This window comes from Engystomops pustulosus, chromosome 4 (genome assembly GCF_040894005.1).
Source record: "Engystomops pustulosus chromosome 4, aEngPut4.maternal, whole genome shotgun sequence".
Classification (NCBI taxonomy): Eukaryota; Metazoa; Chordata; class Amphibia; order Anura; family Leptodactylidae; genus Engystomops; species Engystomops pustulosus.
In genome coordinates this window covers 142,141,454-142,154,634 of record NC_092414.1, presented here as the reverse complement: position 1 = coordinate 142,154,634, position 13,181 = coordinate 142,141,454, and the positions used below count along the sequence as shown (strand labels likewise).

Sequence of the window (13,181 nt, the reverse complement as noted above, 5' to 3'; positions counted from 1 at the left end):
GATGTAATAAAGGTAATGAAACAAACATTTTCTGAGTTGCTTTACTGATATGTGACAATGGGCCACATTTATAATTGCTCCTTATGTACAAAAGAAAATAGATAATTTTTTGGCATCAGTACATTGCAGCGTAAACAAGACGTTTCTGGAGCCCAAAATTTTCTGAAATTTCCAGATTACGGACCACATATAACTTTGAAAGAGCAGTAATTATGCTATAATAGCATGTGTTAATCAGCCAGAAATATAATAATGTATTCATTTTTTACTATGTGCCCCATTGCATGAGTTTAATTTTTTTTAATGTTTTTATTAACAACTAAATTCTAAATGTTCTTAAAATTGGTGTTTTACATTTGTAATCAAGAACATATATTTTAAAATGTTAGTGTAAAGATATGTACATTTGTAATAAAAATAAAGTATATACATTTATATATCATTTCTGTGGTTCACAAGTACATTATTCTAGGCAGCTGCAATCATGATCACACTTTTGTGCTGCTGTTTAGTGAGGAAGCAACATATATATCACTATGATGCATCGAGTCCCATCTCCATCAGTCTGTGATTCACAGAGCAACCACAGAAACAAATAATAGGAAATACATTTAAGCTTGTGCTTGAGTTTTCCATCTTTTGGTCTATTGTACAATATTTAAAAACAGACAAGACATGGCTGCAGAATACTTTAGATATATTGGCAGATGGAGATACATGTTAAGTCGGATATTGATCAATCTGTATTTCTTCTAATTTTATTGTCTGTTATTATAATAACAGATAAACATTTCTTGGCCTTGTTCTTCAAATCACATCCCTATTCAAGCTCAATATAGGTGTTACATGAGCATGTTCATAAAACAAGACTTTAGGGGTATGTTCCTGGACCATCATGTGAAAGAGGAGACAGGGTTAACTGAATAGGTCTGGAAGGGAAGAGAATGAGATTAAATGTTGTTCCCACATCAACCATTCGGTTGGTCTCTATCTTGAAATTCTCCAGAATCTGAAAAACAAGTGAGATTATTATTCATTAATGTCAGTAAAGACGTTTTAATAATTTATTAGATCTATATTATGATCAGGTTCTGTTCATGGAGATCTCTGCAGGTCTCCTATAGTTTTTGGCCATATGCTTTCGGCTCAATGGTTGAAACTCCCATTACAGGTAACATTGTGCTGTGGGGTTTAGTTGCAGCATGTGGATAAAGCAGTGGTGTAACTAGAAATGAGTGGGCCCCATATCAAACTTTTGTCTGCCCCCCCCCCCCCAGCATCCATGAAAGCTGTATACTTCTCCTGATTTGGTGGACTACATCAGTGACCTGGATAGTTTGTTTTAATAAAATGGTTGACAAGAGTGTGGCAGGGAGTTTTATTATTTTAAGTAGCTAACTTAACACTAGCCTACTAAACAGGTGCCATTACCAAGGCAAGTTTTGAGTTAAATAAAAACACCCTGACACAACCTTGTTAACCATTTTATTAAAACAAACTAGCCAGGTCTCCTCACTAATAACATGTCCCAGCAGCAGCCTCCTCTCACTAATAACATGTCCCAGCAGCAGCCTTCCCTCACTTATAACATGTTCATCAGTAGGCTCCACTCACTAATAACATCTCCAGTATTGGCCTCCACTCACTAATAACATGTCCCAGCTGTGGCCTCCCCTCTCAAATAACATGTCCAGCAGTGGCCTTCTCTCACTAATAACATGTCCAGCAGTGGCCTCCCCTCACTAATAACATGTCCAGCAGCGGCCTTCCCTCACTAATAACAAGTCCAGCAGTGGACTCTTCTCACTAATAACATGTCCAGCAGCAGCCTCTCCTCACTAATAGCATGTCCAGCAGCGGCCTCCCCCTGCTTAAAACATGTCCAGCAGCGGCCTCCCCTTACTAACATATTCAGCAGTGGCCTGCATTAAAAATGATAAACTTATATACTTACCCTTTTACCCTTCACCCTCCCTGCATATACACATATACACACAGATAAATATATATACACACGATCACATATAAAGATACAGTCATATACATATGAATTATACTCACCTCCAACTGTTCCCAGCGCTGGTCTCCTATAGATAGCAGGCATCACAGATTACACAGAATGCCTGCTATTTATGTAGGTTATAAACTTACCTGTAGAAGTTGAGATCTCCAGACGGCACTCGCGGCTCCTCCACACGGCACCCGCGCCTTTTTGTGCGTCAAGTCACGTCAGTCATGTGACCAGGGCCGGTGGATCAGTCGGGGGGCAGACTGAAGAGGCATACAAGGGGCTGGCCAAGGTAAGCTTTGGGGGCAGACACAAAGCTATGTGGCTGCCTTTTGTCTGGAATGGGGTGGGCCCCTGTTGTGCCATGGGAGCACGGGAATCATACATTATGATTCGACCGTGCTCCACGGGTCACTGCAGTTCACAGGCACCCGGGATAAAGTTTGTTTAAATATCATCCTCTGTGGTGCTACTGTTGCACTGTGCTATGGTGTCTTTATTATACTGTGAGCGACCAGTTTCATTACAGCTGACCAGGGGTGGGATTAAAACTACTAAAAATTGTGACGTAGAATGCGGCACAAGACATAAAATACCTGCTCTATGTCTACCTACTCTGATGAACAGTTGTAATCTTTTTGTATCTGAAAAGAATGTAATTTTTTAAAAATGTAATAGCCTCAAATCCTAGAATTTAATGTACAAATATAGCTAATTATGAATAAAATTGTTCACATACCTACTTGCACAGACTATAGTTAAAGATCTATAGGCACTCAGTTATAGACATATACAGCCCCTTTAACAACTTATAACCACAAAAAAGTTGTGTTGAATCCATTGATCGAGAAGTTAGAACAAATACAGCTTCAGAACAAAGTGAAATACAGTACAAGAGCCAAGAACATACCATAAATACAGCAACAGAACAAAATCATATCATAAATACAGAAAAAAACAATATGATAACATAAATACAGCCCCAGAGCCAAAGATCATTCCATAAATACAGCACCAGAACCAAGACCATACCACAAATACAGTCCAGAAGCAAGTTCTATACATAAATTCAGCACAAGAACCAAAAACAGTGCATACAGTAATACAGCGACAAAACAAAGTTCATACATATTTACAGCACCAGAAACAAGCACTGTATATAAATATATTACCAGAATATTTTGTAAGTAGGGACATGTGTTTTGCATTGCTTATAATTATTATTAATGGTTTACAGGTGAAACACATGTTCCTACTTACAAAATTAGTGTTTCAGGATTTGTTTGCCTGATCGTGTGTACCCAGGCTGACATTTATGTAGCCGTTCCCTGAAAGATTTCCATAAGCTTTGGTTTGTGCATCATAAAGTAGGCTAAAATAATCTTAGGGCATTATTACATAAGAGTTAGGCCTGTTGCAGACAACAGTATGATCAGTATTTTCCTATAGTATTTGTAAGCCAAAACCAGGCGTAAGACACAAACAGAGAAAGTATCATGGAAGAATATGCACTTTCTATTTTTACATTCTAATTCTAATACTGAATGCAAATACTGAACAAACACTGTTGTCTGAAAAACTCAACCCATGCAGACCCTTTATGAATAGATGAATAGGTGAATAGATGTTGTTGGGAGGGGCACTAGCACATGTACCGCATGTACAGGAGAATATCAGTCCCGGCAACATGTAAAAAGCTCTAGGACCTTCAGGTATGTCATAAGCATGTGACTAATCACATGCTTCAGGTCATACTGTTTACATATCAGGAATGGTATGTAACAGAGCTGTTTGTGTTTGAAAGTTTGAATACAGTAGAAATGTGTAAGTGTGAAAGTTTGTATGCATAATTAAAGACATAGATTAGGCTCCCAATCAGTTCTCAGTAATAAGTAATCAGATTCTGCATGCAAATCACAGTGTATATACAGTACAACCTCTTTGAGCAGATCTTTTTGCACAGGTAAGTGGTGGTCTCCAGATGAGGCAGATGCCATAGAGTGTAATAGCAAAAAAATAAAAGATCAGTGATTGAATAAAAAGTCTTATAAGGAGGGGTTCCTCTCAGAGAGGTGGTCCTCTGTAGATGTTACACTGTGTGTATAATTCTCTATCCTGATTGGCCGGGTTTGGGTATGTTCACGTGAATGCCCTGAGTGCCATTGGTATCATTGCCCATAGCACATGTTAAAAACAAGAAGTCCCACCTACTTCAGGAAAAGCTGAGAGGGTTTTTAAGATAGTCTCATATATCTATTAGCCCTATATCTCAGGATAGGAAGAAACCATTGTTGGAATTGTTGTCAAAGGCTCTCTTCAGTGTGCTAAAACTATTTTTCGTAACTTTACAGTCACGCTTTAATTCTATATGGGGTTAGTGTAAAAAAAATACTGAAGAAGAATTCAATTTATTGTATTTCCATTTAAATTCAAATTATTACCAAATAATAATAGAAAATAATTATTTCCTTGTTATGTTGCAGTCATGATGGGAACATATATTCTTGTCTAAATGGGGTGACTAAAGCAAAATTTTGAGCTTCAGTGAGGCAGGGGTTTAACTCCTATTTTTAATTCTTAAACCCTTTGTGTACCAGGATGTACTGTGTTAAGAATTGAAAATAGAGTTAAACCTCTGCAGGGGGTATATGGAGAGATCGTCAAACCAAGCCGTGATCGTCGAACCAAACCACGAACCTGAGTACGGCACCTAACATTGCTGCCTATGGGCGCCACCATCTTAGATGGTAGATTGCTGTCCCCCGTGATATCATTGCTGTGGCAGCCTACTGTCTCATAGAGACTAGGTAGACCCCTAGTTACAAACGGACCTCTGGATGTTGGTAATTTACGATACTTTAGCCTTGGGTTACAATGATCAACGGTAACAGTTATCACAGGTGTCTGTAATGAAGCTTTATTGTTATTTCTGGTTCTTATGACAATCCAACAATTTTAAAATTCCTTTGTTACAGAGACGAAAACAAAATTTGTCTGGGGTTACAATTATAAAACATACAGTTCCGACTTACATACAAATTCAACTTAGAACAAACCTACAAAATCTTGCACGTAACCTGGGGACTGCTTGTATATAGTATAAACAATCAGAACAATCAGACCATGCAGGTTTAAAGTACCGTAGAGGGTCAAAATAATAAATAGTAAAAAAAAAGTAAAATATATATTTTTAAAAATATTTTAAAAAGTAAAAGTTTACATCTCCCCCCTTTCCTTAGAACACATATAGAAATAAATAAACAGTAAAAATCATAAACATGTTAGGTTTCGCCATGTTCCAAAAGGCCGTTATAACAAAACATATAAAATATTATTCCCGGCCACAAACACCGTAACAGAAAATGGTGCCAAAATGTCCGATCCGCCACTTTTTTGCAATTTTTGCATCCATGAATTTTTTAATAAAAAATGATCAAACAGTCATATTGGCCCCCAAAGATGCCACCTTTTTTACACCAAAGTGTAAAAAAAAGTTATTGGTCTCAGAGTTTGGCAAAATGGCAAAAAAAATTATGTACAAAAGATCTACATTTTTTAAAATCTATTAAAGCCTCATAAAACCTTATAAATTGGATGTCCCTGTAAACATACTGGGGCACATTTACTTACCCGTCCCTGGCGGGATCTCTGAATGTCTCGACAATAATGAACTCTGCCGTGATTCCACAAAGATTGTTCGTCCAATTTCCTGCATGTGTCGCTTCCCCGCACAGATCTGGCGGAGTTCACCTTCTTCTTCCTGGTGCATGTAAGTGCATTGTCTTGCGACACAATTTTAAAGTTAAATCGCGTGCTCAGTCCGAATCCGTCGGATCGCCTGATGGCCCACCCCCGGTTTCTATCGCATGAAAGCCGGCGCGATTGCGCCAAAATCCGATCGTGTGTGACACAATCCAAAAACAAAGGGGAGCTGGGATTGGTTGCCATGGGCAACTAGAAATATTCTGATAAATCTGCCCCTGTGTCTCACTGCACCTTGACTAAGCCGAACAGCTGCCAAGCAAAGTATAGGACATGTCTATGGAGAGATGATATGTGAGGAGCGCTCACCCCACCTCCCGCCTCCTCCTCCAGTCCGTGTACTTACTCGGGTTACAGCCCAGGCAAGCACACGTTCGTGTGCACAAACCCTTAGGATATGCACTGTCCGATGTCAAAAGACAGTTGAGGGTCACCATTAGGTTTATTACAGGTTTTTACTCTAATTTTTCTTACACAAATATTAATCAATCTGCTCAGTATTTACTGCTCTATAAGATACTGCCTGTAGACTGTATTTTTATAATTGCATATTCACTTTAATTCATTAAAAGAAAGCTGGTAGTTTTCTTTTACCACTGTTTCTGTGATGAGAGATGACGCATGGAATGTTAGGCAGATATGAATTTATGAGGATAAGTATTTGACCTCTGCACTGTACATGGGGGACATTTAAAGGAAACCTACCATTTCAGATCGTCGGTGTAAGCTGTAAACACCGAGCACCAGCTCAGGGTGAGCTGGTGCCGGTGCTTAGTTTCGTTAGTGTTATAAACCGCGGTATCGCGGTTTTAACACTTTTTAAACTTTATAGCAGAAACTGCTTCGGCGCTGCGCGCGCACGATCGTGCGCGCGCCTCCATAGGAAATGCCGCAGGCGTTGCGCACGCACGGTCGCGCGCAGCGCCGAAGCAGCTTCTGCTATAAAGTTTAAAAAGTGTTAAAACCGCGATACCGCGGTTTATAACACTAACGAAACTAAGCACCGGCACCAGCTCACCCTGAGCTGGTGCTCGGTGTTTACAGCTTACACCCACGATCTGAAATGGTAGGTTTCCTTTAAAGGGTTAGCTTGTTATTGTGAAAAACTCTCCCCTGCAGGGATTATTTTATCATAATTGTTGAATACCCTTGCACATATGGTAAAAGAATGCTACATAAGATTAATGAATGCCAGAATATATGGTTATTAACCTCAATAGTTCCAATTTCACGAATTCAAAACTTTACATACATGGATAAGGAAAAGTTGCATTTCCATTTCTGCTATTCTTCTGCCAAGACACTGTCGAGGACCAAAGCCAAAACCAAGGCTTCTAAAGTGAGTTGATCCTTCCCCTAGCCAGCGTTCAGGAGAGAATCTTGCAGGAGAGTGGAAGATATCAGGATTCTGACCCATTGCATACAGTCCAACCTGCACCAAGGTCTACAAGAAGAGAGATTACGTAAACATCAGCTGTAAAAGGAAGTAACTGGATTATCAGCTTATAGCATGAGAATAATACAATCAGATATGCTTTATGAAGAGTGGCTACCTTCTAAAACAGAGGCAGAATGTTAATAATCTAGGCCCTTCCCATGTTTCTGGGAAGGAAATATATATTATGCACCTTGAATTTTTTAGAATATTGTATACTTAGTTTACACTTATTGGCCCCTGTGTACTCAGACTTGTGGTTTATACAGCACATAAGGAATTATTAAGACCCTCCACTTTTCCATGTTTTGTCATGTTGCAATATAAAGGAATGTGAAAGTAGAATTTGAGATTTCTTTGGTATTTGACCCTTCATTCAGTAGTCAGTTGCAGAAACTTTGGTAGTCCCGTCTTTTATGATATGATTTCAAGAGTTTTGCACACCTGGATTTAGGGATTTTCAGCCATTCTTCTCTATAGATCTTTCAGGGTCTCTAAGGATGTTTTCTTGGGTGCTCCAAAATAATTAAAGAGTTGTGTCCAAGCCTTACTTGGGTCATTTGAATATATGCTTAGGATCAGGGGCGTAACTAGGAGAGAAAGTGTCCCATAGCAGACTTCTGTAGAAGTAGACATATTTGTATACTCACACATAAGAGTTACAATCACACATTTATACACACATGCGCTCAAATATAGCGCATACACACATACAGTGTACAAACGTACAGCATATATACACACATACAGTATATACACAGCACATACACAAGTGTAGCATAATATGTATGTAATGGTATACATTCTTGAGTGTGTCAGGTTGGATGACGGGGCCCCCTGGCACTGGAGGCCCCAAAAGCGGGTGCTATGGCTGCTACCACTGTAGTTACGCCCCTGCTTAGGATCATTGCCATATTACAAGGTGATCGTTTATCCCAGAATGAGGTCCAGAGCATTCTAGAGATGTATTGGCTAGGTTGTGGAGTAATGCCTGGTTTTCTCCTGACATGATGCTTAGAATTGAGGCCATAAAGTTAAACTTTAGTTAAATCATGGTTACCTGTACCTTATAGTGACAGGTGTGTATTTATATTCCCAAAACTATCAATTCAACTGAATTTACAAAATGATCAAGAGAAATTGGTAGCCATAGGGGACATGTATGCTTAGCCTTACAAATAAATTTGCAAAAGTCTCCACAGTCCAGCTTTCACATTGTTGTAAGGGAATTGAGCAGATATTGATTCATTTGAAACTTCTCATTTTTTGATTTTGCAAAAGGCCTGAACATGACAAATTTTAAAAAAAGTAAAAGTATCTGAAGACTTTACACAATACATAAAGTAAAGGAAATTTGGCAATGAAACGCGTAGGTCTGTCTGCCCATGTACCTACACCGATAAATGCACAGGACTTGTGCTAAATTTTAGAATGGATTTGTAATAAAATTTCGTTGGATTTTATTCAAGTGCTGCGGTCTTCCTTACATACTCTCAGATTGTCTCTACCTGCCAGACGCCGTGGAAGCACTTCTACTGTGGACTTCATTATCCAGACCAGCCAGGGAATGTGAGTGCTCTTTTACTTTGTTGACTGAAATTTGGCAATGGATTGTGTCAAATTTGTTAACTCTTCAAGGACCAGGTATTTTCAGGTTTTTCTGTTTACGTAAAAAGCCATATCAATTTTCCCATTTACTAAATGCAGACATGTTATCTATATAATGAAATTGGCCACAAAACATAGCTGCACCATATTCTTATGGGTTTTATTTGCATGGCTTTCACTGTGCAGTCCATTTAAGACACCCCCTTTATTCTTTGGGTCAGAATATTTTCTATAGTTGGTTATGTCTTAATACCTTTAAAAATAATTGAAAAACTTTACATAAAAAAGTCTGACAAATGACAGCTATGGGAACCTATTACAGACTCCTAGCTGCCATAGCACCCTCAAGTGACATTAAGGGAAACACTCATGTGCTGGTGGTGTGTAGGTCCCGTGGTTGGGTTTAACTGTGACAACTAACAATTTGCTGTAAAATGCAGCTGACATCTGGAATATATGGATAGGGTTTCTTCCGTGACCCCTCTATATACATCCTTTGGGGACTGATTGAAAAATGTGGATTCTTTACTATATCCGACCAGAGGCAATTACATGACCCCTTTGTCATCACTACTGGTTTGATGCGAACCAGAAGACTTGGGTTCATAATGTAAAATTGAAGCAATTTTTGAACCTGTAAAGTATGTGCCCATTCAAACTTCAGCACCATGATCCACTGATAAGTGTAGTTTTGTTTCATTCTGTCCCTACTAGAGCGAATACTCCTAGAGTTTACTCCATTCCTAGCAGCCTCAATTGATTTCCACCACACCTATCTGTCTCATGTGAATTTTGCTTTGATTTGCAAATAGTTAATCTATTGTGATGGACAGAATCTCTCTACTCACATTTATGTCCTATCTGGATGTCAGAGAACTGATCAAATCATCTTCTGAACCGGACTCATTTTTGAAAACGTTTGCTGAGTAGTTAATTCAGGCTTGCTATGGTCTTATTTTGAGCTACCATACATTCATCTTGACTCCAGGATCTTTGATTATTTGATCATTTGTCTGTTTTATGACTATCCATTTGCCTACCAATTTTTTAAATGAATTTGACTTTTGTTTGCCTACTGATTTTTAACTGCATTTATCCTCTTGGCTCTGACTTCTATATTGTTTTCTTTAGTGTTTGTTTTGTCACGTCTTTGTCTCCGTGTAAGGAAGGGAATGTCGACTGGAATAACTTTATAATAAATATAAGCACTGCTATGTCTCCTTTGTAGACAACTCTTATTTTTCTTGCCAGTTTCTGGATTTGTAGGATTGCTACTGCTTTAACAAAATGTTACAGTGGCAATTGACACTGCTGTCCACGGTCATTACTGTGGATGCAACATCATGTTGCTCTAAAATCAGAGCAGTCTACAGAATGCTTTGTCTTCACTGCCATGAGGTTTCAAGATGACCAATAAAGCATTTTCATCATGGTTTGTTTGGCTTTAGAATGATTTACACAATGATAAGGCCCTACTTTGTAATACTTTCTTGTGATGGTGCTTACCCCCTTTGGTATCATGTAGTTGCGGATAACTGTATCCCTCTGGGTATATCTCTGTAATGTAATAGCAACAGGGTGCATCCTATAATAAACAAGGGACAATCAGCAAGGTATGTGTGTAGAAATGTATTGTAGATGCACCAGTGTTTATTCCTGCCCTTACCTTAGAGTTTCTTTTAAAGCTGCTTTGACCAGTGGGATCTTCTTTAGTATTTCTGTCAAGTCATTTCCAGAGGCTGCCCTGGCAGCTAGAATTTCAGACCTTAGCTTCTCTTGAACACTTGGTGCTCGTGCCAGCTCATACATGGCCCATTGAAGGGTCATAGATGTCTGTAACCGTAGCATAAGAATAATGGTGGAATACATACATACAACAAAGCAGAGGCAATAATTCTGTGGCTAATTCTTGGCTATACTGTACAAGTACATCATAGACACATTTATCACAGCATGCAGAATAACCTGTTCACAAGCAGCAAGAGCTGTAATAATGCAGGAAAAGAGGCAGATTATGCCTTATGTGCCCTGAGCTGCTTCCATAGTAACTGGAATAAGACACATTGTGCTGTGTGAATGTCATTACATAGGGTACATGAAAAAATACATTTATTACATTGGATTTATGCATTATTTATTTTCAGGATGTTTTTTTTAGAAATACAAGGAATGGTGGTAAAATACTCCCACATTAAGCAATAAGTTTTATTTTCAAAGGTAAGGCTTGGTTCAGATATGTGCCCAACATAGAAACAAAAGAAATAAAAATAACAGAAACAGGTGATATAACAAACAGCAGTGGTATAACAACAGACATCCTTGACTTTAATGTGGTCGATCCATAGTCCTGCATGATGAATTGTGCATGCTGCACTATGGGGCTTATATACTAAGGGCCCCGCGGCTGCATTTCCGTTGGGTCTTCTGGCGTTTTCGTGTATCACAAGTCTGGGACAGGGATTTAAAAGGGGATTATGTCGCACGTGATTGGATTTTAATGCGCATCGGCGCCGGCTTTCATGCAACAGAAATCGTGGGGGTGGGGCTATCGGACGATCAGACTGATTCAGACTGAGCGGGGGATATAACTTTAAAATTGTGTCGCAAGCTGTGCACTCACATGCACCGAGAAGAAGATAGTGAACTCTGGCGGACCTGAGCGGGGAGCGACACATGCAGGATATCGGGCGCCCGATGTAAGTGAATCACGGCAGACACTCCAGATCAGGGAACGTACAGGACCAGATAAGTTAATGTGCAACTTCAGCTTCATTATAGAGGGCCTGGCAGGGTGATCCTAAACTCCCTTAGTGGACTGTATGTTGTAGCACAGCTGACTCTCTCTCTACCTGACTTTTTCCTACTCTCTCATCCTCTGCTTTGTAATCAAACCAGAAATGAGTTGGGCAGGTGTAAAAGAAAATGGGCGATTGCAGAAAAAAATATTTTTCTATGATAAAATATGTTACAAAAGTTTCCTAAACTAGTTTATACAAATTATTTATACAAAGTTTGCAGAAACGCCAAAAGCTATGCTTAACTGGATGTATTGACAGTAATTAGAATTTATAATGTCAGCTCAATGTTCCTGGTATGAAGCAGTCAGCAACGCTCCACCTACCTGACAGTGCATAACATTATAGGCATATTTGGTGCCACAACAGATAGCTCTGGTTATTCGGGAATGGTGGAAGCCACAAGCTGTGTCGGAATCAGTGTAGTTACAAATATTTAAGTATCCAGAGAGCTGGAGTTAGAGGGGGTGGTAAAATAATATAACATTATTTTGTAGGAACAACATTTTTTGGCAATGTCTCACCGTGTCCACGCCTCCTGCCATCAGTTCAGTAACGCTAGCTTTAATGTCTTCAAGTGGAAGCTGATCCTGAAGAAGGAGACTAGAAAGGACTCCTGAATATATATTGTCTGGACGGTGCTTTAGTGAGCTGTAGATACCCTGTATACAGCGATCAGCTGTGAGAGACAACATTCACAATTGTGCATAAATGGGCTCAAAAATCTGTAGATAAAAGTTGAATTGTGGAAGGACTCCTAAACTTACAATGTGTGCAATGTGGTTTTAGGCAGAACTTATTTCTGGTGAAGTTTCATTACTGTTTGGTTTTGGCATTTATATTACATCAAAGAAACCACCGTGCCTGGCATAGCCCACTCCCCAGCCCTTCACACCCCTTCCATGCACACTTGTTGTGTAGGGCAGTGTTCCCAAACCTTTTTGTATCTGTGGAGCGGCTGCACCTAAACATATTTTCTAGGGACCAGGGCCGGTAACCCTCTTACCATGGTCATTAAAAAAAAAATTGTGCGCCCTACAAATACTCCATATCTAACCCCAACTCATATAATGTCCCATTTCTTTCAGCTACATGTCTAACATGCCCCCTTTCCTGCAGCCCCCCCCCCTCTATAGTGCCCCTATTTTTGTAGCCCTCTTTTGATGTCTTGATAAGAAGACGGCTACAGAAAAAGGGACATTATAATTCCCTTCTTTCTATAGCATCTCCCACAAACCTATAATGTCCCCTTGTCTTTGGCTTTTCATTGAAATATCCCCAGCAGTGCTCTCCCAAATGCAATGTCCCCAGCAGGGCTCTCCCCTCCCAATTAAATGTCTCCAGCAGTGCTTCCCCACAACGGGAACCTGAGGAGAGATGAAGTAGGAGCAGCGGGGTGAAGAGGACCGCCGGAGGCAAGTACCGTTTTTTCCCCTGGTTTAAGTTTTTGCAGTGGCCTGGGACCGGGTGTTCCATGGCTCAGTTTTGGGGACCATTGGTGTAGGGGGTAAAAAGAAAGAAAATGGCATACAAGCAGCCATGATAAATCCCCTCTGATATTAAATCCTTTTAC

The 13,181-nt window shown here is 39.6% G+C and overlaps 1 protein-coding gene across 1 annotated transcript in view; it reads right to left on the bottom strand.

Moving 5' to 3' along the window:
- Positions 1 to 122: 122 nt before the first annotated feature.
- Positions 123 to 13,181, bottom strand: part of LOC140127307 (cholesterol side-chain cleavage enzyme, mitochondrial-like) — a 37,078-nt gene continuing 24,019 nt past the window's right edge. The window contains exons 5-9 of the mRNA XM_072147845.1: positions 12,133 to 12,287; positions 10,480 to 10,646; positions 10,320 to 10,398; positions 7,023 to 7,214; positions 123 to 1,009 (exon numbers count right to left, since the gene is read on the bottom strand). Coding sequence (XP_072003946.1) covers positions 872 to 1,009; positions 7,023 to 7,214; positions 10,320 to 10,398; positions 10,480 to 10,646; positions 12,133 to 12,287 — 731 coding nt within the window. The 3' untranslated portion in view covers positions 123 to 871. The remainder of the gene's footprint in view (positions 1,010 to 7,022; positions 7,215 to 10,319; positions 10,399 to 10,479; positions 10,647 to 12,132; positions 12,288 to 13,181) is intronic.